This window comes from Eretmochelys imbricata, chromosome 2 (assembly GCF_965152235.1).
Source record: "Eretmochelys imbricata isolate rEreImb1 chromosome 2, rEreImb1.hap1, whole genome shotgun sequence".
Taxonomy (NCBI): Eukaryota; Metazoa; Chordata; order Testudines; family Cheloniidae; genus Eretmochelys; species Eretmochelys imbricata.
In genome coordinates, this window is record NC_135573.1 from 71,080,959 (window position 1) to 71,106,222 (window position 25,264).

Below are 25,264 nucleotides of genomic sequence, written 5' to 3' on the forward strand. Positions count from 1 at the left end.
CCCTAGCCAAAAACAGGTGATGGCTGGAAACCTGAAAGCGGGAACTCCTGGAGTAGACCATGAAGGGGGGAATACAGGTGAAATTACTGTGAAACTAAAACTGTCCACTAAACTTTGAGCCAGGAACTGTGATTTCTGTTCTTACTTCTGTTGACTGATTCACTCTTTAGTTCTGTGAATTACATAACCCTTGCTGACCAAGACCTCATACCAAACCCTAGGAGACAGTCAAGTATTGGATTTTTAAGAGGCTGCTTTGGGGAAAAGGACACAAGTGTCTCAGTCAGATCTCAACTTGTCTGCTCAGCCACTGTGCCTTTCAGAATTAATAGAATTCTGTGGGTTTTGTTTAGCTGTCTCTAACCACTAGACCACAATCCTCTCCCAAAGCCAAAGATAGGACCTAGGATTCCTTATCTCCAATATCCTACTTCTGTCTAGTTAATGTGTAACTCACTGCCAGATTGTGTCCAGTTATCTTTCAGTGGCTGGTCCACATATAAGATAGCAATTACTCTTGAATGGCAGAAAAAAGGTTGCCCCTTCCCTCACTTTTTTTGTTGCTTCCTGATGCATTAAGAATGTTTGAAAGGTGTGTTTCCCAAAAAATGCCCCATTTCCCTCCCCCCGTAGCTGACAAACTTAATCATAGAATTTTATCAGTGTGTGAGTCTGAGCTGAATTTTATTCTAGCTCATGCATCATTATCCAAACTGCTAAGACCTGTGGAGTTGGTGAGGTGTTTAACCACTAGTGATGCAAACCAGAAAGAACATAGCTTAACTTTATTGATTTGGATTCTATAATTTGAAAATAAACAAAAAATCCAGGCATAACCTTTCCTTTTTAGGAAAGGAACACTTATTTGTCCAATAAGGCATACTAGGTGGGATTTTCAAAAGTACCTGGGTGATTTAGTAGCATGAGTTCCACTGAAAGTCATGTAGATGCTATTGAAAAATCCCACCCAGTGTATTTTTAAAGCTTTTTTTTTTTTTTTTATGAAGGTGCTCAGAAACCATGGAGATAGGTTCAGTGCAGTGATGAATATTCAGACTTGACAATTAGCAGGGGGGAAGAGGGAATCTTTGTACATGTAGACTAAGTAAATTGAATGTGGAAGACACAGATTTAGGCATGGGATACTACTGTCACTTTTTTAATACTTTGTTAATTTTCCAGTGAAGTCGAACCACACTAGTAGCTTGCTACCCCTTTTGTTAAATGATCTCTGTATTAATTAGTTGATGCTGCCTTTTTTCCTGTGAAATTCAAAACAAGTAAACTTTTTTTTTTCTCCCAGGATTCATTTGTGATGTTCTGATGTGCTGTTGAAAGGAAAAGAACAGAGTCTGTTACACACTGACACTTCAAAACGCTCCTGCTAATGTTTTTTCAAACTCATTGAATTATCATCGAAAATCGTCATGGGAGGAGCTGTGAGTGCTGGGGAAGACAATGATGATTTAATTGATAACTTGAAAGAAGCTCAATATATTCGCACTGAGAGAGTGGAGCAAGCCTTCAGAGCAATTGACCGTGGTGATTATTATCTAGAAGGATACAGGGACAATGCTTATAAAGACTTGGCTTGGAAGCATGGAAATATACACTTATCAGCACCTTGCATTTATTCTGAAGTCATGGAAGCATTGAAACTTCAACCAGGATTATCTTTTCTGAATCTGGGTAGCGGAACCGGATATTTGAGTACAATGGTGGGATTAATATTAGGTAATTTTTTTTATTTTAAACATATATGAAATGTTGGTTGCTCAATGCAGTTTCTTAGATTAACATGTCAGCATTTTTGCCAGGGTTTTGTGACTTGATGTGTTATAGTTTTAAGTAATGTAATGAAAAAAGCATAGTTAAGAATTTGGAATGTGCTTTCAGAATATTGTGAAATATTTAAGAGTTGCTAGTTAATTCTTAGAAAAACTGTTATTGAAAAACATTTTTTAAGAATTACATTTTAATTAAAACACTATTTTTGCTGCTTAAGCTGCAGCCACAGATTAACCTTCTGTAGTCACCTGAAGCTGCAAGCCTCTTTGACATCATAATTCCCACACAAGCTAAGTTAGCTGTGTAGTATACTATTCATCCCCTCAACTGTACTTAAAAAAGGCTGTACTACCAGCTGAAAAGAGAATGTGGTGTATCATTGCTAACTGAATTTCATTTTAAAACTATACCTTAGAGCAGTGGTTCCCAAACTTGTTCTGCCGATTGTGCAGGGAAAGCCCCTGGCGGGCCGGGCCGGTTTGTTTACCTGCCGTGTCCGCAGGTTCAGCCGATCGCAGCTCCCACTGGCTACTCCAGGCCAATGGGAGCTGCTAGAAGCGGCGCGGGCCAAGGAACGTACTGGCCGCCGCTTCCAGCAGCTCCCATTGATCAGGAGCAGTGAACCGCGGCCAGTGGGAGCCACGATCGGCCAAACCTGCGGACACGGCAGGTAAACAAACTGGCCCAGCCCGCCAGGGGCTTTCCCTGCACAAACAGTGGAACAAGTTTGGGAACCACCCCCTTAGAGCAGAAAATTTACATTAAAATGCATTTGTTTTCATAATGAAAAACTAAGCTCTAGTGCTGATTTTTATATGTATCCTCAGATGTTTTCTACCTATCAATAATTTTGCATTACACAATGTAATTTCATTTATTTTGGTAGTGGGATGTAAGTGTCACAGACACATTTTTTCTTCCACTAAATGAATATTTGCATCTCTCAGTACTGTTTTCTAGTTAGGGAAGCACTACTTTTACTGCTACAGAAATCTTACAAAATGTGTACTTTTTCCAGGATATGGAGTTCTTGAAGTCTTGGGTTACTAATTTTTACAAATAAAGATAATGGAGAGCAGAAAACCATTAAGGGAAGCAGATACTATTCTGAATGGAAGGAGAATGTGTAACAGACTTAATCTGTCAATTCACTTTCAAGAGGTGTAGGATTCCTTCCAATTTAATGTAAACAAAAGTCAAAGAGCTGATTCAGTGCTCCCTCTTGTGGAAACTGAAATTCATTTCCTTACCCAATACAATAAGCAGTAATGCTTCTGGTGAAATATTCATTCATAGATATAAACTCAAAATTCCAATACATGCTGTTAAAAGAATTACAGTATTTCACTTTTTTCATGTAACATACTGTACCTCTTGTGCTAGCTCTCTGTTTATAAGCATGGGGAGTTTTATCTCTATGGAGATCATAAATGTAGGCAATTTTGTATGAGGTTCTTCCCCAGTAGCTGTTAAAGTATAAATATACATATAGTATGATTAGAGACTACTTCCTCTTTTGTTTGGTATTAGCCCTGTGCGCAGGAGCATAAATATTTCTCCAGATCATATCAAGAGTGAAGATGATGAAATAAAGCCCTTCGTCTTGATATTTATTTGTGTTTTATTTGGCTAGGGGTCCTCTGCATTTGCCTCTCTATATGAGGTTGTATTTCCCTTATATAACTAATCTCTGTGGGGTCAGGGGTGGATGTGTACTGCCTGGCCTGTCCTCTCCTCACCCAGCACAGTTCTGACTCTGAAGAACAACCTGTGCAGGTTTCCAGAAAGGGATGAAGAGAACTAAGTAGTGAAAGTGACTGACTTCCCCCCACCTTTTCACATGAAGGGTGAGACCTGCAACAGAGGGCCTTCTAAGTGTGTGAATCAGCAGACACAACCTGCTCTGCGGTTCTTAACTCAGCCTGATTAGTCAGATTTATAGCAATATTTGTACAAAATATTTTTGAAAACGAAGGTTTATTTTACTGGTTTTAATAAAGGCAGCCCCTTTGTGGAAAATGGAACCTTTTTACACCTTCTCAAAATGGAGCCTATTGTATTTCAATTTGTACTGTATTAGGTTAGTGTTAGGAAGCCAAAGATTGTTTATCAATGGTTGGGTATCTGATGGTTCAGTAGAAGGTGGGAGTAGTAGTGTATACCATTTGATGATTTTGTGAATGTTAATGTGACGCTAAATTTAATTTGCAGGTGACTTGAAAATGAGGAATTTTTAAGATACAAAGTGGTCTATATAACTTGCTATGGTAGTCAGAGATTAAGGTGAATATAAACAGAAGGAAGATAATACATATAGAAAGTGTAGATGACATAATTTTAATGATCAATGCAGACAAATCCTTTGATTTCTGTAATTTGAATATTACAAGATATTAGAACTGCAAACACTTTTCCAAGTCTTGATAATGGTGGTACATAATTGATGAGGTTAGTATAATCATATTACGAAGGAAATTACTGTTACTCCGGGAAGTAGCACAAAAGTTAGGGTAGTATCAGTTTTTATGAATTGGTAAAACCATTCTGGAATAGCATATACAGTCATATCCTCAGATTGGAAAAGCTAATGAGAATAGTGTCACCACCTCCTATTTTGTTCAATATAGCACATAGCAATACTGAAGTGTATGTATCATTACACTCCATATTTTGCATACTCATGTTGCTGTAGAAACTAATTGTTGCCTTGTAGCATGTTGATCATGAAAAGTTCTAGTATTACACACAAATGTTCCTCATAACCCTGACAGACACAAAACTCAAAAAATGTTTGATATTCTTCGTGATTGTCTTGAAAAGTGGTAAAAATTAATCTAAGTTTGGAAATTTGCATGAATTTTGGAACAGATGGTGGTAACTGTAATTGAAAATAGCTAAGAATGCACCAAAAATGCTAGACTCATGAAAATAATTTAGGAAGTTAGGTTAGGGCAGTGGTTCCCAAACTTGTTCCGCCGCTTGTGCAGGGAAAACCCTGCGCAGGCCGGGCTGGTTTGTTTATCTGCTGTGTCCGCAGGTTCGGCCAATCGCGGCTCCCACTGGCTGCGGTTCACTGCTCCAGGCCAATAGTGGCTGCGGGAAGCTGCGGCCAGTACATCCCTCGGCCCGCACTGCTTCCAAGAGCTCCCATTGGCCTGGAGCAGCAAACCACAGCCACTGGGAGCCGTGATAGGCCGAACCTGCGGATGCGGCAGGTAAAGAAACCGGCCTGCCCCAGCAGGGGCTTTCCCTGCACAAGCAGCAGAACAAGTTTGGGAAACACTGGCTTAGGGGAATATGAATTCATTTATAGTAAATTATATTTGAAAACCTGCTGCTGACTCCCGGGAAAGATTTTCTAAAATATATTCTGTTTTGAAAACACTGCCTCCTGTTCATTTTTTGTAAGAATGCTTGCTAGCTACTTCTAATTACTAGTCAGAAACTTTTTTGTCAGAATGATATTCTGATGAAGAATACCCTCTTTTTATGGGAAAATTTCAGTTTTGCAGAAGAATTCTCATTTTTCCATTGGGAAAAGCAGAATGCCAGCTGCCTGTCTGGAAGGTGTTTGTCAATTTTACTTTCTGCTGGCCCAAAACATCCTGCTGGAAGGGCTGAGCAGGAGCCAGGATTGGGGAGTGACGGCTGGTGGAGTGGCTGGCCTCTCTGCCTCCCAGGCAATGGAGCTGGAAGGCAGTTTTCTTACAAGAAGCTGAAAAATACATTTTTGGGGGGGCTGGGTGTCCTAAAATGGAATATTTTTTGAAATCCTGTCACACATACTTGCATTTTGGCCTGGTTCAAGTGAAATTTGTTTTTAAAAACAATGAAAATTTTCACAGGAAGGGATTTCACGTTTTACAGCCAGCTTTACTAGTAATGCAAGAGACAGAAAAGGAATGCTTATACTGACAATGCAACGGGAAGCAATGAGCTAAGTTAATAAAGAATGTATGTGTACCAACAGGACACCTTTCAATGCTGTGAAAGCAGGTGTATCTCCCCTGTGGAGCACTCTGCCTCCTGTAAGTCAGCCAGCAGGAAAGCTTTATGACCTCTTTTGGATCCGCTTTGTTGCATGGTGTACAAGATGTTCTAATTTCATGCTAAGAATTACAAATGTTTTCCAGCCTCATGGTTTACCATATTGTGGTGGTGTTGCACCATTAGGTGATGCTTACCAAATGGAATGTATTAATGTTTTTTTTCCATAAAAGACAGGCTTTGCTGCAAATCTGTTTATTTTTGTCGAGGGTACTTAAACATCAGAAATACTTCTCTATTTTTTCTTTAATTGCTCACAATACTGCTGTTCTGCAGAAAAAATCCTTATGAATTTCCCTGGATGAATAATTTGTTACTGAAATAATAATTTGAGGATGCTTCTTGTATTAGATAATGAAGTGTTGGGCTAAATACATTCTAAAAGTAAAGTTTGGGGCATAGTGATTACTGAATTAATAAAAAAGGAGTACTTGTGGCACCTTAGAGACTAACAAAGTACTCCTTTTCTTTTTGCAAATACAGACTAACACGGCTGCTACTCTGAAACCTGAATTAATAAATTGCAACCTCTAGTTGCCGTTTGGTTGAAATGTCCTTTTTCTCCTCTCTGCATGGCTACTAAAAACGCTGTTTTGTGGGTTGCTTAGTATATATAGAATTCCTGCCTCTCTCTGCCCACAACAAACATGGCCTCCTCTTTACCCCCTAACTCTCATCTTAATGTCTCTCCTTGCACCTCCCTACCTAAGAAGAGCATTTTACCACATACTGAAATTCATTTTCAAGCTGTTTGTTGAAAACATATGACTACTAAATGAGTTGAAAGAGTAAGGAGTTGGGTTAGAACTGAATGTGGTGGACATGTCAGTGGCATCAATCTGAATAGAGATCTGCACAAACATTGTACTGTTGCAGATCAATATTTGTATAGCACTCTAGTAAATTTATGTGGTACAGTTGGCTGAAGGCTAATACCCCATCAGGATTCAGAAAACGGCGTAATTGAGAAATGTGTATAATTATGGGTATAGATATGGGCATACTATGCTGAATCTCTGTGCCATCACTCGTTGAGACGATTCCACTTCAATATAATATGCTTTAAATTTACCAAATTTTAATCCTCCTACAAACAAACACATTATAACCATCAACATCGGGACTTCATTCCAGCTCCTGTCTACTGTCTTTAAAAATTTGTGCCACACTAAAGTCTAATTAAAAGGCTAAGAAAAGAGCAGACTTACTGACTCCACTTTCTCTCATGAAGGGTAATAGGAAAAATGTACTAGCGCTTTCTTTGCAGTAGTGTGGGCATGTTATAACAGGAAGTAGGGAACCAGAACTCCTGGGTTCTACTCCTGGCTTTTTCACTGCCTCACTACATAATTGTGTGCCTTAGTTTACCCATTGGTAAAAAGTATAAAAATATCCATTTTTGTAGGGGTATTAACCAAATGTTAATAAAAGCACTGTGATACCATTACATGAAAGGTGTTATACCAGTGCATAAAACAGTACTATACTTATAAAAAACACTTTTTTTAATTACAGGCCCTTTTGGAGTAAATCATGGAATAGAGCTTCATTCAGATGTGGTAGAATATGCCAAGGAAAAATTGGAGAGCTTCATAAAAAATAGTGATAGCTTTGATAAGTAAGTATCTTACTTGTCCTGTTCATTTTGCAACCAGAAATGTTTGGATTTTTTTACTGAGGTACAATTTTAAGAAATAAAAAACATTTTGCAAATTTTAACATCTTGCTAATGTTCATGATTGGAAATTATATTTAAAGTTTGTCAGAAATATTTAAAGTGAGGTAAGTAGAAGTTTAAAAATATAGTATGTTTAAAAAAAAAAAAGTAGGGGCATCTTTGTTTGAGTTTATTTGGCAAAATCTATCCTTCTGCCTTGCCATAAACACACACACTTTATTATGCTGTATTCTTATGCAGCTTCTTTTGTGTGCAGATCTGGAATAAATGTATAAGTATAACAACTCAGATTAACATTAACAGTCTGAGGCGCCACTGTGCCTAGATATTATTAAATATGAACAGCATGTAACCTAGCAGTGTTGATTAGAGCACGCAGATGAATGAAAGAGACACAGGGATGGATTTAAGCAGCTGGCTTCAACGTTGTTAATTTAACAATGGGGAGTGGCATTATACACCATCCGCTTCTCACGTACCAGGTATGTAATTGGGTCCAGTGCGGGATTACAGGGCTCCCACCACATAACCAGTGACTCGGGAAAGACACTCTTCAGACTTACCTCTAGGATTTACCTCACTCTTGAATCCTCTCACTTTTCCCTCTCAGAGGGTACCAAGAGGGGACCTCGGTATGCCATCTCCCCTTATAGGCAAAAGGTCCCCTGATGTCTAGGAAGGCTTTACATTGTGGGGGAGGGAGGCATGAAAGCCAGCTCCCTTATATACTATTCCTGGGGGAATTCTGCACCAAAAATTAAATTCTGCACAAAATATTTTAAAATTCTCCATATTTTATTTGTTACGATAATGCACTATAATCTTTCTGGTTTCAATTATTTTGGTAATTTATTTAAACTACAGTACAGTGGATGGAGAATGGGAGTGGGGAGCATTGAAGGAAATTCCCAAACTCCCTCTGTCAAATAGTAATTGACCCTTTAGTTCTAATTATTAGTCAAAAATATATGTAGCCATATGCTCAGTGTTACATCATATACAACTGAAGAGCAAGGGAGGGCTGGGGACTCAAACTCACAATTTATACTGGCTGCTAACCATCTCCAGAAAGGTCAGTAGCAAACAGTTCATGGAGCACATTTTGATGGGAAATTTTTTCAGTACAAAGCTTTAGACAAGTTCTAATCACTAAAGCACCATAAGCATTTATAAGGCCATACTGATTTTTATACCACTGTGGCCATGTAAAGGAGCCTTAAAGCATTTACCCCTATTTTATACTCCTGGGGGAATTCACTAAGAACAATAGGAACAATTCACTAAGCAAGCAGGCTGCTACATTTTGCTCTGTCTGAGGGGACAGAGCCTGCCTGACACCTACCTGCTCAGAAACATCCCCAAAACCTGCCCCTTCACACTAAGCGTTCCACAATAGTGAGTGAGAAGGACAGTCTCAGTCTCTTTCTCTCACAAGCATGATTGCCCAGCCCCACTGTCCCGGTGGTGATTCAAGTCTCTACTGGGTTCTCTGGGCATCCCAAACTGACCTGCCTGGACTGCTGGGGAGGGACACGTGACCTCTCTTGCAGCTTCCCTTTGTTTCCCCGTCAGAAATCATTCCTCTGCAGGGAAGCAAAGAACTCTGCAGGGGCCATGAGTTCTGTGCACGCGCAGTGACGCAAAATTCCCCCAGGAGTAATATACCCCTGTGTCCCAGCCAAAGGGAGGCAGAAAAGCCCCACCCCATCCCCAAGAAGATTCTCACAGGTTGAGGAGTAACTAGGCCCTGGCAGGTCTGGGTACGTGCTCTCCCATCTTCCTCCCCTGGAACTTCCAGGTGTTGACTATCCCTCTGCTGGTCTGACCAAACATTCCTACACCGCTACTGAGACAGAAAGCCATTCTTGTTTGTTTAGATAAACACAGCAAGGTAAGTTCTATAGATGGTGTGGTTAGCTTTACCGCTGAATTTGCTAGCTTGCTTTTATTAATTTTTAAATCTGATCTTTAATGTTATTTTGATAGGGTTTTTTGTATATTTAATTTCCTTTGTTTTCACAATAGAATAAATAATACTATATTTTAAAAGATGGGTGTGTTTCACTACTGTCGTCTTCATTTCAGTTCTAGACACCTCCTGATATAATTGGAGGCTTGGTGCACCCTACATTAAACTGGCAGGAATTTAAAAAGATTATAGCCAGAAGAATTATGTGTTTTAAGTAATATGAAGCAATTAATCCATGACACATCTGTACAGAAAACTGTGTTAGCACATAGTAACAAATGATTTTCTCTACTCTAACATTACATTAGTGATCTTGTACTTAAGATTTAGATGCTGTTTCTTATTAAATCACCCAGTTTTCAGTCTTTCATAACTTATTCAAAAAACTATCTATTGGGCTTGGGAGGAAGGGAGGATGGAAGGCAGGAAAAGAGGAGAAAGGAGGATGCAAATCACAACTTAATAAAAATATGGCCATTTTTGAGCTAGATAAAGGTTAAAAACAATGGGTTTTACTTGTTATTTTCAGTCCCTTTGTTTCACTTTGTTAAAAACTTAGTTATAAACATTGAACTTGGCATGTTCCTATTCTTGAATGTAAATGAATGTCTATACCTTGTTTGAAGGACAGTTGTTTTGAGATATGGAAGTCTTACAATGAATTGGAATAGTAAAGGCTTTTTTCCCTTTGCTTCACAAAGGCTATGTCTGCACTATGAAATTAGGTCGAATTTATAGAAGTCAGTTTTGTAGAAAGCGTTTTTATACAGTCGATTGTGTGTGTCCCCACACAAATGCTCTAAGTGCATTTAGTCGGCAGAGTGCGTCCACAGTACCGAGGCAACCGTTGACTTCCAGAGCGTTGCACTGTGGGTATCTATCCCAGAGTTCCCGCAGTCGCCGCTGCCCATTTGAATTCTGGGTAGAAATCCCAATGCCTGATGGGGCAAAAACATTGTCACGGGTGGTTCTGGGTACATATCGTCAGGCACCCCCTTCCCTCCCTCCCTCTGTGAAAGCAACGGCAGACAATCGTTTCACACCTTTTTTCCTGGGATACCCGTGCAGACGCCATACCACTGCAAGCATGGAGCCCGCTCAGCTCACCCTCACCATATGTCTCCTGGGTGCTGGCAGATGCGGTACTGCATTGTTACACAGCAGCAGCTCATTGCCTTGTGGCAGCAGATGGTGCAGTACGACTGGTAGCCATAGTCACCGTACTCCAGGGTGCTCTTTTAGCCGACCTCGGTGAAGTCAGTCAGGGGCACCTGGGCAAATATGGGAGTGACTCAGCCAGGTCATTTCCCTTTTAAGTTTCGTCTCATGGCGATTCAGTCCTGCCGGCAGTCCTGCTGCACCATTTTCTGCCGAGCACCCAGGAGATGACAATGGCTAGCAGTAGTACTGCACCGTCTGCTGCCAGCAAAATGTATAAAGACAGATGAAGTGGATCAAAACAAGAAATAGACCAGATTTGTTTTGTATTCATTTTCTCCTCCTTTCCTCCCTCCCTCTGTGAAATCAACCGCCTGCTAAACCTAGGGTTTTGAGTTCTATCCTTGAGGGGGCCATTCTGTTTCTCCTTGATGCAAAGCCACCCTCTTTGTTGATTTTAATTCCCTTTAAGCCAACCCTGTAAGCCATATTGTCAGTAGTCCCTCCCACATCAGAGCAATGGCAGACAATCGTTTCACACCTTTTTTTCAGCGCAGACGCCATAGCACTGGGAACATGGAGCCTGCTCAGATCACCGTGTGATTATGAGCACTATAACCACCGTGTGTGTTATCCAGCAGGATATGCAGAACCATAACCTGCAAGAAAAGCGAAACCAGGTGAGGAGGAGGAGGCGACTGCAGCGCGATGACGAGAGTGATGAGGACATGGACACAGACTTCTCACGAAGTATGGGCCCCTGCAACGTGCACATCATGGTGTCAGTTGGGAAGGTTCCAACTGACATGCGTAAGGGCACTTTCATGGAACTTTGTGACTTGCTTTCCCCTGCCCTGAAGCACAAGAATACCAAGATGAGAGCAGCCCTCACAGTTGAGAAGCGAGTGGTGATAGCCCTGTGGAAGCTTGCAATGCCCAACAGCTACCGGTCAGTTGAGAATCAATTTGGAGTGGGCAAATCTACTGTGGGGGCTGCTGTGATGCAAGTAGCCAACGCAATCATTGAGCTGCTGCTGTCAAAGGTAGTGACTCTGGGAGATGTGCATGTCATACTAGATGGCCTTGCTGCAATGGGATTCCCTAACTGTGGTGGGGCTATAGATGGAATGCATATCCCTATCTTGAGACTGGACCAGTAGGGCAGCGAGTACATAAACTGAAAGTGGTACTTTTCAATGGTGCTGCAAGCACTGGTGGATCACAAGGGACGTTTCGCCAACATCAATGTGGGATGGCCAGGAAAGGTACATGATGCTCGCATCTTCAGGAACTCTGGTCTGTTTCAACAGCTGCAGCAAGGGACTTACTTTCCAGACCAGAAAATAACTGTTGGGGATGTTGAAATGCCTATAGTTATCTTTGGGGACCCAGCCTACCCCTTAATCCCATGGCTCATGAAGCCGTACACAGGCAGCCTGGACAGTAGTCAGGAGCTGTTCAACTATAGGCTGAGCAAGTGCAGAATGGTGGAAGAATGTGCATTTGGGCATTTAAAAGCACGCTGGCGCAGTTTACTGACTCAGTTAGACCTCAGCGAAACCAATATTCCCATTGTTATTACTGCTTGCTGTGTGCGCCACAATATCTGTGAGAGTAAGGGAGAGATGTTCATGGCAGGATGGGAGGATGAAGCAAATTGCCTGGCCGCTGATTACACGCAGCCAGACACCAGGGCGGTTAGAGGAGTACAGGAGGGCGCGGTGTGCATAAGAGAAACTTTGAAAACCAGTTTCAGGAATGGCCAGGCTACGGTGTGAAAGTTCTGTTTTTCTCCTTGATGGAACCACTCTCCCTTCCCGCCTCGGTTTCACTCTACTTTCCTGTAAGCTAAGCACCCTCCCCTCCCCCCTTCGATCACCGCTTGCAGAGGCAATAAAGTCATTGTTGCTTCACATTCAGGCTTTCGTTATTTATTCATCACACAAATAGGGGGATAACTGCCAAGGTAGCCCGGGAGGGGTGGTGGAGAAGGGAAGGACAAGGCCACACACCACTTTAAAACTTACTGAATGCCAGCCTTCTGTTGCTTGGGCAATCCTCTGGGGTGGAGTGGCTGGGTGGTTGGAGGCCCTCCACCGCATTCTTGGGCATCTGGGTGAGGAGGCTATGGAACTTTGGGAGGAGAGCGGTTGGTCACACAGGGGCTGTAGCGGCAGTCTGTGCTCCTGCTGCCTTTCCTGCAGCTCAACCATACGCTGGAGCATATGAGTTTGATCCTCCAGCAGCCTGAGCATTGACTCCTGCCTTCTTTCAGCAAGCTGACGCCACCTACCATCTTCAGCCTGCCACCTCTCCTCGAGATCATATTGTGTTTTCCTGCACTCTGAGATTGTCTGCCTCCACGTATTTTGCTGTGCTCTGTCAGTATGGGAGGACAGCATGAGGTCAGAGGACATTTCATCACAAGTGTATTTTTTTCTCCTTCTAATCTTCGCTAGCCTCTGGGAAGGAGAAACATATGCAGCTGGTGGAGGGGGAAAAAAGGGAATGTTAGTTAGTTAAAAAGACACATTTTGTAGAACAATGGGTACACTCGTTCACAGTAAACCTTGCTGTTAACGTTACATAGCACATGTGCTTTCATTATAAGGTCGCATTTTGCCTCTTATTGAGGGTATGCTGGTTTGGTGTGAGAGATCCCTCACGCAGGGCTGGGCAGCAGAATTCGGCTTGCAGGCAGCCATGGTAAGCCACAGTCTTTTGGCTTCTTTAACCTTCATAACATGTGGGAATGGCTTCAAACAGCAGCACCCTCATTTCCCATATGAAGTAGCCGTTGGGTTGCCCATTAAAAATGGGTTGGCAATTTAAAAGGAGGGGCTGCGGTTTCCGGGTTCACGTGCAGCAGAAACCCAACTACCCTTGCCGCCCCCTCCCCCCCCCACACACACACCCAATTCTCTGGAATGATGGCTTCACCCTTCCCCCCACCGCGTGGCTAACAGCGGGGAAGATTTCTGTTCAGCCACAGGCAAACAGCACAGCAGGAACAGGCACCTCTGAATGTCCGCTGACTAAAACCACCCTATTTCAACCAGGTGACCATGAATGATATCACTCTCCTGAGGGTAACACAGAGAGATAGAGAACGGATGTTGTTTGAATGCCAGCAAAATTGCTTTGTTCTGCAATGATTCTCGACTATGTGCTACTGGCCTGGCATGGTAAAGTGTCCTACCATGGAGGACGGAATAAGGCTGCCCTCCCCAGAAACCTTTTGCAAAGGCTTTGGGAGTACATCCAGGAGACCTTTATGGAGAAGTCCCTGGAGGATTTCCGCTCCATCCCCAGACACGTTAACTGACTTTTCCAGTAGCTGTACTGGCTGCGAATGCCAGGGCAAATTAATCATTAAACACATTTGCTTTTAAACCAGGTATAATATTTACAAAAGTACACTCACCAGAGGTTCCCTCTCCGCCTTCAGGGTCCGGGAGCCCGCCTTTGGGTGGGTTCAGGGAGTACTGGGTCCAGGGTGATAAACAGATCCTGGCTGTTGGGGAAAACGGGTTCTCCGCTTCCTTGCTGTGAGCTATCTACAACATCATTCTCATCATCATCTTCCTCGCCCCCACTCCTTGGACGGAGTCAAAGCACAGGGTTGGGGTAGTGGTGGCTGCACCCCCTAGAATGGCATGCAGCTCATAGAAGCGGCATGTCTGGGGCTCTGAACTGGAGTGGCCATTTGCCTCTCTGGTTTTTTGGTAGGCTTGCCTGAGCTCCTTAATTTTCACGCGGCACTGCTGCGGGTCCCTGTTATAGCCTCTGTCCTTCATGCCACTGGAGATTTTTTTCAACTATTTTGGTATTTCGTCTTTTCGAACGGAGTTCTGCCAGCACGGATTCATCTCCCCATACAGCAATCCGATCCCGTACCTCCCGTTCGGTCCATGCTGGAGCTCTTTGGTGTTTCTGGGACTGCACGGTCTCCTGTGTTGATGAGTTCTGCATGGTGACCTGTGCAGGTGAGCTCGCCACGCTGGCCAAACAGGAAATGAGATTCAGAAGTTCGTGGGCCTTTTCCTGTATACCTAGCCAGTGCATCTGAGTTGAGAGCGCTGTCCAGAGCGGTCACAACTAAGCACTCTGGGATAGCTCCCGGAGGCCAATACCGTTGAATTGTATCCACAGTACCCCAAATTTGACCCGGCAAGGCTGATTTCAGCGCTAATCCTCTCATCAGGGGTTGAGTAAAGAAATCAATTTTAAGAGCCCTTAAAGTAAAAAAAAAAAAAGGGGGGGGGTGGGCTTCGTCGTGTGGACAGGTGCAGGGTTAAATGGAGATAACGCTGCTAAATTCGACCTAAACTCATAGTGTAGACCAGGCCTCAGACTTATTTAGGTATGGTGCTCTGAATGTTGCTCTACATTAAGGTGATAGTAATTCATTCTTTTAGCTCCAAGTGACTGACTGTATTCCATTGTGTAACTAGATCATGGGATTAATGTAAGTATCATACACAAAGTTTTGATGCCCCCTAACAAGATTGGATCTTTTACTCCACAGTATGTTACTCAATCATCATTCTTGCAACAATAAGCAACCAAGCAATGGCTATTAAAAAAACTAAACCAACAAACAAAATTCTGTTAAGTGTGTAAGTGCTTCCTGATAAAAATATATTTGGTAACCATTAGGTTACAAATGAAGGAATAAGGGTTGGCTGCCTAATGGATGATTTTTCCTCTCTTGAATATCCCAAATTTTGGCTGTTTTCTTTTAAAATAAAGCTGATTGTACCGAGTTAATACTGTATTTGGATGGGTAATATCTTGAAAACCTGATACGTGGTGTTCTAAGGGAATTGTTCTTCTGATCCTACTAATTTGTTTATAATATATAAAAAATTTTTAGAACGGACCTGGTAGGAACACGCTATTGTGCATAAGGCCTAGTTTTGGTTCCTGGTGCTTGGTTATCTTGGTCTCTGGCACTTCAGTTGATAAATGAGACGTAGCCTGCAGATACTATGGTCTGTGACTTCTGATCTCAGCTGATTGAGATTGATCTGCTCAAAACTTGGATGAGAGGCCTTCCAGGTAAAAGTGTTCATGAAAGGCATGCAGAGTTTTTCCACTTAGATCACTGGCTTAAACCCAGCAGGGGTCTATATTGACTGAAAATAATTTTCATCGGCTTGTTTTGTGGTATAACTGAAATGAAATATATCTGAGGTTACATTTGAGGCGCACTGACAGGGCAATGTGTGGAAGTTTGAATTGCTACTTCCTGTCCTGTACTTACTCAATGGATGACTAGGATTCTTTGGCCTAACTGTCTGCATCTTCCCAGGAAACTAAGTTATCTTTTAAATTGGGTTAGCTTATTTTTAGCTACTTACAGAGCTTCAAACTAGATTTTAAATACACATTTTAAGCAAAGATTCGGTAACATGCTGAATAATACTATTCCAGACTGTTCTAGTCACTTGTACTTATAAGCCATAATCTTTCTGTGTTGAGCGTTTCTGTGCACAAACCAGATGGGAGCAGAGACTACATTTCCAAGTGGCAAAAGTTTCAGTATTTCTGTGCTTATCTTTGTGGTCATGTCTTGGATAAAAATATAAAAATCCCTACCAAGAAGTTCACCAGTGCATCTTCAAAAAGTGCAGTGAAATGCCTTGTTGCTTGGCTTGGATCTTTCTGCTTAAATTTTTGGCAACCAGTCATCAAGCAAACTATAGATACCTATAGGACAATTTCCTGGATGCTTTGTATATTTCCAGCCTAGCATATGGGGATTTTGCTTGGGGATCATGCAGCTAAGGCCTGATGCTTAACACAGAGTTCTTACAACTTAAACGCATGAAGTTATTTGAAGTGTATACTATACATCCTCTTTTATAGGAGAAATAAAAGATGAAACATACAGAAATCCTGTGTTGTATAGCGTAAGCTATCATTTTCTCCCAATTCCTGATGAGCAAATTCATAGACAAAAAGATTAATCTCTTAGCAGGTGGAACAGGTTTAGATTAGAGTCTGGGAGCTCTATGAAAGTAGCATATTCATCCTTAAAGGGATTTGAGGGTAGGGGGCGGGGGGAAGTATGTCCCTTTTCTTCAATGCTTAGGGTGATTGACTCCTTCTGGGAGTTCAGCTGCCATCATTTGGCCCTTCTGAAGCTATTCCCCTACAAAAAACAATCCTCCAGAGTCTTGCTTTAAAAATGCAAATCATTCCAGTAATCATTTATATTTATATCCATATCCCACTAATCTGTAAAAGTTTAATTCTCCTGTGACTGGATATGGAGATGGAGTTGTCATCTGATAATCTAAGACAAGTAAAGTGCTGTCTTGATTCTGTTTCACAAGATAGTTTTACCTCTAGAAGCAAACTAGATAGAAAGTGCTCTCTTAAATCTGATTACTCTTTGGAAAGATGTGTTGTAAAAGAAAGCTTATTTAGGCATTGGATGATCTTGGTCTGAGTTTGACATGTGGTAAGAATCGCTTCCACATTTAACATTTGAGCGAGGATGCATGCCACCTAAGGAAAAACTCAATCCTTAAGAAGGCTCTATCTAAAGCACGTATGTGCAAAGTGTCAGGCCCCGCTTCACCTGTTTATTGAAGGGGAATATGTTGTCTTTTCTGCTCCCAGTCGGCTTCTAGACCTAGAATATCCATCTCGGAGGGAGAGCCACAGGGCAGGGCTAGGTCGCCCATCTCCTAACACCCTATCAAAAACCAAACGTGTGTAAGCTGCTGAAGTGAGTGCCGTGAAAGAAATATCAACACTCTTCTCAGGATCAAAAGAAATTATCGCTACTCTTCTAAAGAAACAACTGCAATGGTAAGTGACTAGGATTCTAGTACTACTTCTGGGATAAATGTTATGGGTAAGACTTCCTCCTGAAGTCTTTTAGTAAGTTGTATCTGCACTGGTAAAGTGAAACTTACTATTGTCAGTCTCCCAGGAGCATTTCATGGTCTCCAGTAAAATTCAGTTAATTTTAGTTAGAACATTGTGAAGGCTAATTTCTCCATTGGTAAAGGAAGTTCAAACGATAGTCATGCACAAGGAGTCATTAGGGTTGCCAACCCTCCAGGATTCTGCTGGAGTCTCCAGGAATTAAAGATTATATCCTGTAATGAAATCTCCAGAAATATGTCCAACCAAAATTGGCAACCCTAGGAGTCATCAAAGAAGAAAATGGTCTTCATCCAGCTGCAGTCAAATGATTATCCTACTATAAAGACAAAATGTATAAGCAATCAAAAAGAAAATGAAACATGTTTAACCAAAAAGAGAAAAGTAACCCATGAATCTGTTTCAAGCTCTGGGACCTTGTGCTATTCCAGAGGGGGTGAACTGTCGTTGAGCTTTTCTAGTCTAACGAGGATCAACAAAAAGAGATTATTTGTTAGAATTCTCTGACATTATAAGAGTGTGGCAAACATTTGTTTATATTCCTCATCACTCATTATCTGGATATGTTCCAAAGGAGGAATATTTATAACCATGATGCCTTATAAAATGCAGGACTCTAAAAGTGGATATTGCAGCCAGCCTTAACAAAAGTAGATGCAGCAACTGAATCTTCCCAAGTACCTATTTTATACTAGTTGAAGAAATCCCCTCTAGTTGAAGAAGCATTGTAGAAAGATCTCCTAGACAAAAGTAGAAAAAGGGACACTGGTTCCATTAAAACTTTTTTTGCTGCTACAAATTTTGATAGGAGTAGAATTATGAACTGACCTAAAGGAAGTTACTGACTAACATGATCAACAATTAAGTCAACAGCAAATATCACTAGCTTCATATTTTATAATGGACATTTATGTTGATGTATACATTGAGATTTCACTCTATAAAACAATATGCACTACTTCAATAGAAAGATTATCTGCTATCCAAATTTTTCATTACAAAATTTACTGATGGGAAAACTTGAGGCACGAAAAAATATTGTGGCAGAAGAAATGGAGAAGGGAAGTCTTCCCTTTATTCAAAACTTTAAAGCCCACAGTGGAATCGGTTGAGATCATTCTTTCAAAATCTTTGTTTTCTATTTTATCTTCAAGGTCTAGATACACCTTGTGAAGGAGTCTAAATTCTGGAACAGAATCTGAAGGGGTGACAAGTCTAGACATAAATATTTGCAAGACCCAGTGCTTGAATTACAAGTATTTGTTCTCCAGAGATAATCGGATAGGGAGAAATGTGTTTTTGCTCATCTCTCTCAATGAAATGGATGAAAACATCAACAAATTAGCTTTTGAAAATTTGTATCTAAGGATCATGTAAAACACTAATTACCTCAGTTTTTATTCATGTAGTCTTGTACTCCAAAGTTGTTTCTGAGCTCTGCTTGAGTTTTGTGATTCTGAGTATTTAATGCATTATTGCATTAGTTTGAAGCTGAATAAATGTACAAGATGAAGTATCAAAAAGAAATGTTATCTGCAACATTATTAGCTACATCTCTAATGCTAAACCTATGGCATCCATTGTGGTAGTGGATGCATAGTGTTACATGTCACTTTAGATTTTAAGGGTCACTTGCTTTCAGAGGCTTACTAGTATTACAGTCCACTCTTCAGATTGTCTTCAGTTTTATATGTATTCCCCAAAACAGTAGTATTAATACCATATTTGATGGGAAAAGGGACACACTGGAGTTTTTAAGACTATATTTGCTTATAAAATCAATAATAGTCTAGAATTAATAGTAACCAAGATGTCAAATGTTATAGAAAAAGAATTAATTATAAATGCTCCCAAAAGCATTTACCACTTAGAGAAAGGCCAACTCAAGTGATTTGGGGAGAAAATGCTATTTTATTCAACAATAGAGGTATAAAGTGTGTATAGTATAGAGAAAACATGAAAATTGACTTAAACATTTTGCCTTTGTCTTCTAACCATATGAGGTAATAGAAACAAGAATTTACATGTGTATCTTGTAAAATTATATTTGTCACTATAGTCCCATATTGTATGATACAATTTTTCAGTTCCTTACCTAGTCAGGTAGTTTTTGACTGTTCGCAAACATAGTCAGAAATTTCTCCCAAAGCACTTATGGGAACAGCATTAACAATAGAAACCCCTTCCTGGATTGGCCAATATATAAAAAGTACCTTTTTAATTTGATAGTCTCTTGACAACTCAAAAGCACGTCACCATCTTGGAACTGAGGAGTAAGAATAGTTTCACAGGAATGTCAGATGTTATTAACAATGAGCCACATGTTAATAATATCAGAAAGCAATATTTCAGCCTGTCTCACAAGAGGCCACAGGAATTGTTATTGAGCAATGACCTTTAATATCTTGGCACTGCAAATACATATGCAACATGAACATTAATTGGCTAAATTGACAGACTTAGCACTCAAATGTAAACTTTCAGAGAACTGAAAATAGACTAATTCAAAACACAACACTCTATTTTCTTAACAGAAGGGGCTGTGTATGTTCAGCTATCCAAGATTTCTAGTACATGTTTCTCTTAATTGTCTTATAGACTGCTAAATGATCAAGAGGAAATCCTTATAATACTGTGGCTGTAAGATGGTTGAAGGGATAATCCTTTTTGGACCCAAGAGATCAGAATTCCTTCACTATTACTTACCAAGAGAGAGGCTCTTGCAAACCAGGTGGCTTTTCTATATCCAGTCTCCTCCATATAAGTTTGACTTTGCAGTCATCCTGTGAGATCCTCATCACTTCGAACATCAGCATATAAAATTTATGGCTAAGATAACACTAATGTATGAAAAAGAAACCAAATACTAGAAGAAAAAAATTGATACTCTAGCAAGGACTATCTATGGGATTATATCAACATATTCAAAGTGTAAGAGTCTGTTTTGAACAGATATATAGATTCTGAGGATTAATTCTGGAATCTGTATATTTTCACACTGTAAGATTCTGAAAAGGTGTAAATCTGACCTAGAGGTGTGTAGGCAATATTTTTATCTTGCCTAAATCTTGTACTATAGGCAATTGTCAAATGCTTTTAAGAGACGTGAGTTTAATTTCTTCTTTATTTTTGAATACTTAAATATTTTTATTAGACAAGAATGCTAGAGCCAAAGCTGTTTCTATGGACTATCAATATTTGATTCATAATTTGCTTTAAAAATATTTTATGTATACCAAAGCTTAATTTCCTTTTCTTAGGCTACAAGAAATTGGCCTGTCTTGGCCTTAACATAAAAAGGGTAAAGTAATAGCACAGCTGGATGTGCAAAGGACAATAAAATCTCCAATGCTTTTTAAAACAAATAAGTGTTTTGAAATACCAAATTGTTATACTCCTTATTAGGATTTTTTTAAAATAAGAGCCTCATTGGGATCTAGCATCGGCAGTGACCCAGATGGGAAGTTAGAACAAAATGGAATAATGCTAGCCATGTCCAGAAATAATCAACCACCTTCATATCTGTTTGTTCCCAAGCCACTAGCTTGTCTAGATTTACATACCGCAAATATATCTTGAAGATTCACTGAAAGGCTTTTTTTATTGAGACCTTAGTTCTTAGTTTTTGTGCTTCCCCTGCTAAAGTTAATGATATAAAGAACATCTCAAGCAGTACAGGCTGTGCAGCTTCCTGGGCTGTTTGTGTTCATGATATCATCTGTAGAGGGTGAAACACAGAACCCTGATGTGACAGGTTTCCTGCAAGAGGAAATAATTGTATTTAAAACATGTTTGTAATTTTTGAAGTCTACTTGCATATGTGTTTTCTTAGGATGACATTCTTTTCTTCTGGCAACAGTATTTGATCTCTATGCAGGTGGAGAGTGAAGAGGTGGGGAGCTGAATTTTACCCCCATCAACTGAGGGGTCAGGATCAGGGACTACTGCAGAGCCACCCAAACACCACAGGCTGAAATAGCCCCTTTAGATCAGATGTGCAGTACTGTGGCTCCCTGTCATAGCCTGCTACTGGGCCATCATCAACGCTCCTTCAAAGTATCTCATGCACCTTCAAAGTATCTCATGCAATGGACACAACAGGAACTTCTGTATGACTGTTGAGTGCCCATGCCCAGCACAGCTCCTGTGTTAACCTTGAAGATTTGGAATTTTAAGATACATTTTTTAAAAACTTTATTTTCAGAAAAATCTTTGGGGCAATTTTTGAGAGCTAAACACTTATGTAAGTCTATAATTCTGTGTGTCTTCCTCCACCCATCCTAATCAACTGTTGTAAAATGGATAAGATAAAACATGTCTAGAAGTTATGAAGGAACAGTGCACAAACAATGGCTTTAACTTTGGTTGAACAAGATCCATTTCTACTGCACATTTGAGAAACTAGAACAGTAACATTGGTGGATGATGGAGGTAATTGATTGATTGTTTTTAAATATATAATTAAAAATTCTGTCCTTTTTTCCTCCCCACCATTTTGCTTGTTCACTTTATACATTCTCAGAGGTAGAAACCATGGGCCTAGTTCTCATTTATATTAAAGTCTCTGGCAATGAAAAGTAAATGAGAATCAAGTGCCATGTCTTTGTGTATGTGCTAAAGTGGGACTATGATCCTGATTTTCTGGAGCAGTCCAAAATAAATAATAACACTAACAAAGGAAATAAGCAAGATAATTGTGTAGTCATCATTTTGGAAAATATTACAAATTGATATGAATCAATGGAATGACTCATGAGTTAGAACTGCAAGGTTCCGTCCTTGATTTGGAAAGCCATTTCAGATGAATCTCTTGGAAGGATGGTACTCAATCTAAATCAAACTTGCTCCAGTGTCATTCAGCTACTTCTCTTTGTGATGGAGTGGGATATTACTGTATGAAATTGTGAAGGTTTTAATACTTGTGTACTGTGACCACAGTTGTTTGGACTTGCCCAAGGGCAGGCTGTTGTGCTGTGCTCCAGACAGCTGCCATGACTGGGAAAGGTGTTGTACATCTCACTGAAAGGCCATCGCTGACAGCTGTTGACTTTGACTCTCATCTGAGGCCCGCCCCTCATGGAATAATGGTTGTTCTACAGAGTGCCCAGAAAGGGGCTGAGGAGGACAAGCATGACCAGTGGCTATAGCACTTTATAGTTTGCACATGTGGCGCAGAGACAGAGGCCCTATGTAAGATCAGGGTTTTACTCTGTGCGGGAGGGTTGACTGCTACACATAAAGACTTGCAGGACAGAAAGGGAAGGAGGGACTCTGCCCAGCTTAGTCTGTTGATGCACTACAGACTCACAGAAGGAGTGAGCTCATACTATGGGAGGGTGCATTTTAGGACTTCAGGTTTGTTTTCAGAGATCTGTAACTCTTGATTGGTTTAAGAGTAAATATGGTTAAATTCTTCTGCTAAAGCCTTTGTTCTTCACTTTTCTGTCATGTTGTGTCTGATGGGGTTAAACAAGTAGGTCCTAATTGCCCACAGCCTAGGTCGAGTCTGGGGGATGGCAGAGATGCAACTTGTGGGGCTCAGGAGGATTCAGACACTGGTTTCTGGACATTGGCATCCCACATCCCAAGAAAGGGTATCAGACAAAGTCTGAGCCTGGGATTGTGTGCGCTAGACCCCCAGACCTAGTGAATAAAATCTTTCCAGACCCAGTTGGGTTGGAAGCACGTGACTCAGTGATTGGGTCCACTCACTGTGGGCTAATGACTATACAGTGAGTTACTAGGCCAGTTTGTATCACCCTCTAATTAAGCGTTTAAGTCTATGATATTGATAAATAGAAACATTCCTTTACACTCTCTCTGCTTGTGTCAAGGTTCCTTCCCTACTCTGAAGTCTCGGGTACAGATGTGGGGACCTGCATGAAAGACCCCCTAAGCTTATTCTTACCAGCTTAGGTTAAAAACTTCCTCAAGTACAAACTTTGCCTTGTCCTTGAACCCTATGCTGCCACCACCAAGCATGTTAAAGAACAGGGAACGAGCCCACTTGGAGACTTGTCCCCCCTAAATATCCCCGCAAGCCCTACACCCCCTTTCCTGGGGAAGGCTTGATAAAAATCCTCACCAATTTGCATAGGTGAACAAAGACCCAAACCCTTGAATCTTAAGAACAATGAAAAAGCAATCGGGTTCTTAAAAGGAGAATTTTAATTAAAGAAAAAGTAAAAGAATCACTTCTGTAAAATCAGGATGCTAAATACCTTACAGGTAATCTGATTCAAAACATAAAGAATCCCTCTAGGCAAATCCTTAAGTTACAAAAAGACACAAAACCAGGAATATACATTCCATTCAGCATAGCTATTTTACCAGCCATTAAACAAAAGGAAATCTAACACATTTCTAGCTAGATTACTTACTAACTTAAGGAGGTATGAAGAGCATTCCTGATCTGTTCCTGGCAAAAGCATCACACAGACAGACAGACCCTTTGTTCCCCCCCCACCCCCTTCCAGCTTTGAAAGTACCTTGTCTCCTCATTGCTCATTTTAGTCAGGTGCCAGCGAGGTTATCTTAGCTTCTTAACCCTTTACAGGTGAAAGGGTTTTGCCTCTGGCCAGGAGGGATTTTATAGTTCTGTATACAGAAAGATGGTTACCCTTCCCTTTATATTTATGACAGCTTGTTATATCAGACACATAATATAATAATAGATATGGATACAAGTGAAATAAAAATTAACCTCTTTCTTTCTTCAAAGTAAACACCTTGGTCCAAATTGGCGAATGTTTAATTTTTATTATTGTACTAATATTTCGTTGATTCTTATGGAAACTCATACTTTTCATGAATATGGATTTTCATAGCCTTTGTTTAATTAAACTGCTTTGGCAGGAGGTGAAAAATGAACTTAAACTCCCTAGATCCTTGATTGACAGGTGGTGTTTTTTTTTTTTTTTTTTTACTTCCAGTGAAATTGTCTGAAAGGGAACATCCTGTTTCTGTTGGATTCATGGGGAGAGAATAAATGAACAAAACAAATTTTTCAGGACTGCTTCTTCAAATTCAAGCTATGGAAATGTAATCGTTACAGTTTAGAGGGAAAGCGTATGATTACAAATAAGCTGTAACAAAATCAAGTGTAGTATGGCTATCATTGGCCCAATATGAAAAAATCAGTGCAATGTTAAATTATTGTATGCTGTATGTTTGTGGCAGGTGTCCATTTAAACACCGAGGAATTCTTCCTGTTGCTATGTTATAGATGACTAGAATTTTAATTTCTGATATTCTTGGTGGTCCTACCAAACTCATAATGAAAGTATCTGATTCCATCGAATAAACTGATACGATTATAAGCACATTCTTTATATTAGCAGAGCGTTGGGTCAGCATTATCTAAGTATTTACTTGGCACAGTATATCTTAAATAATGCAGAGAGATTTTTCTAAACGCTCCTTTAAAAAAAAATATCAAACCACAATGGTAATCACATTAGGTGTTAACAAAAGGTGAATCACATTAGGCATTTGTTAGACCCAAATCCTTTTCTAGTTTCATTTTAAGGCAATGACTAAGTGAAATATGTCTCGTCTTGATAAGCAGCTTATGTATTTGTCAGTGCCAACATTCTGACAATAACTTAATTTTTTCAGCAAAGTTCTTGGTGTTCGAAAAAATAAAAAGCTTAACGTTAGAGAGCAAAGGAAATTGAATGACTAATCCATTTTGATGGCCAAAAAAACACTGGAAATGAAATTAA

At 40.3% G+C, this 25,264-nt stretch overlaps 1 protein-coding gene across 7 annotated transcripts in view; it reads left to right on the top strand.

The window, feature by feature from the left end:
- Positions 1-25,264, top strand: part of PCMTD1 (protein-L-isoaspartate (D-aspartate) O-methyltransferase domain containing 1) — an 85,265-nt gene that overhangs the window by 40,281 nt on the left and 19,720 nt on the right. For 4 of the 7 annotated variants that reach the window (XM_077810288.1, XM_077810289.1, XM_077810287.1 and 1 more), the window contains 2 exons: positions 1,304-1,734; positions 7,351-7,453. The exons of 1 other annotated variant lie outside the window; for it this stretch is intronic. In XM_077810288.1, coding sequence (XP_077666414.1) covers positions 1,428-1,734; positions 7,351-7,453 — 410 coding nt within the window. In that variant the 5' untranslated portion in view covers positions 1,304-1,427. Of the gene's footprint in view, positions 1-1,303; positions 1,735-7,350; positions 7,454-17,322; positions 17,463-25,264 lie in introns of those variants that run through there. 2 more of the 7 variants (XM_077810292.1, XM_077810291.1) reach the window with 2 other exon arrangements.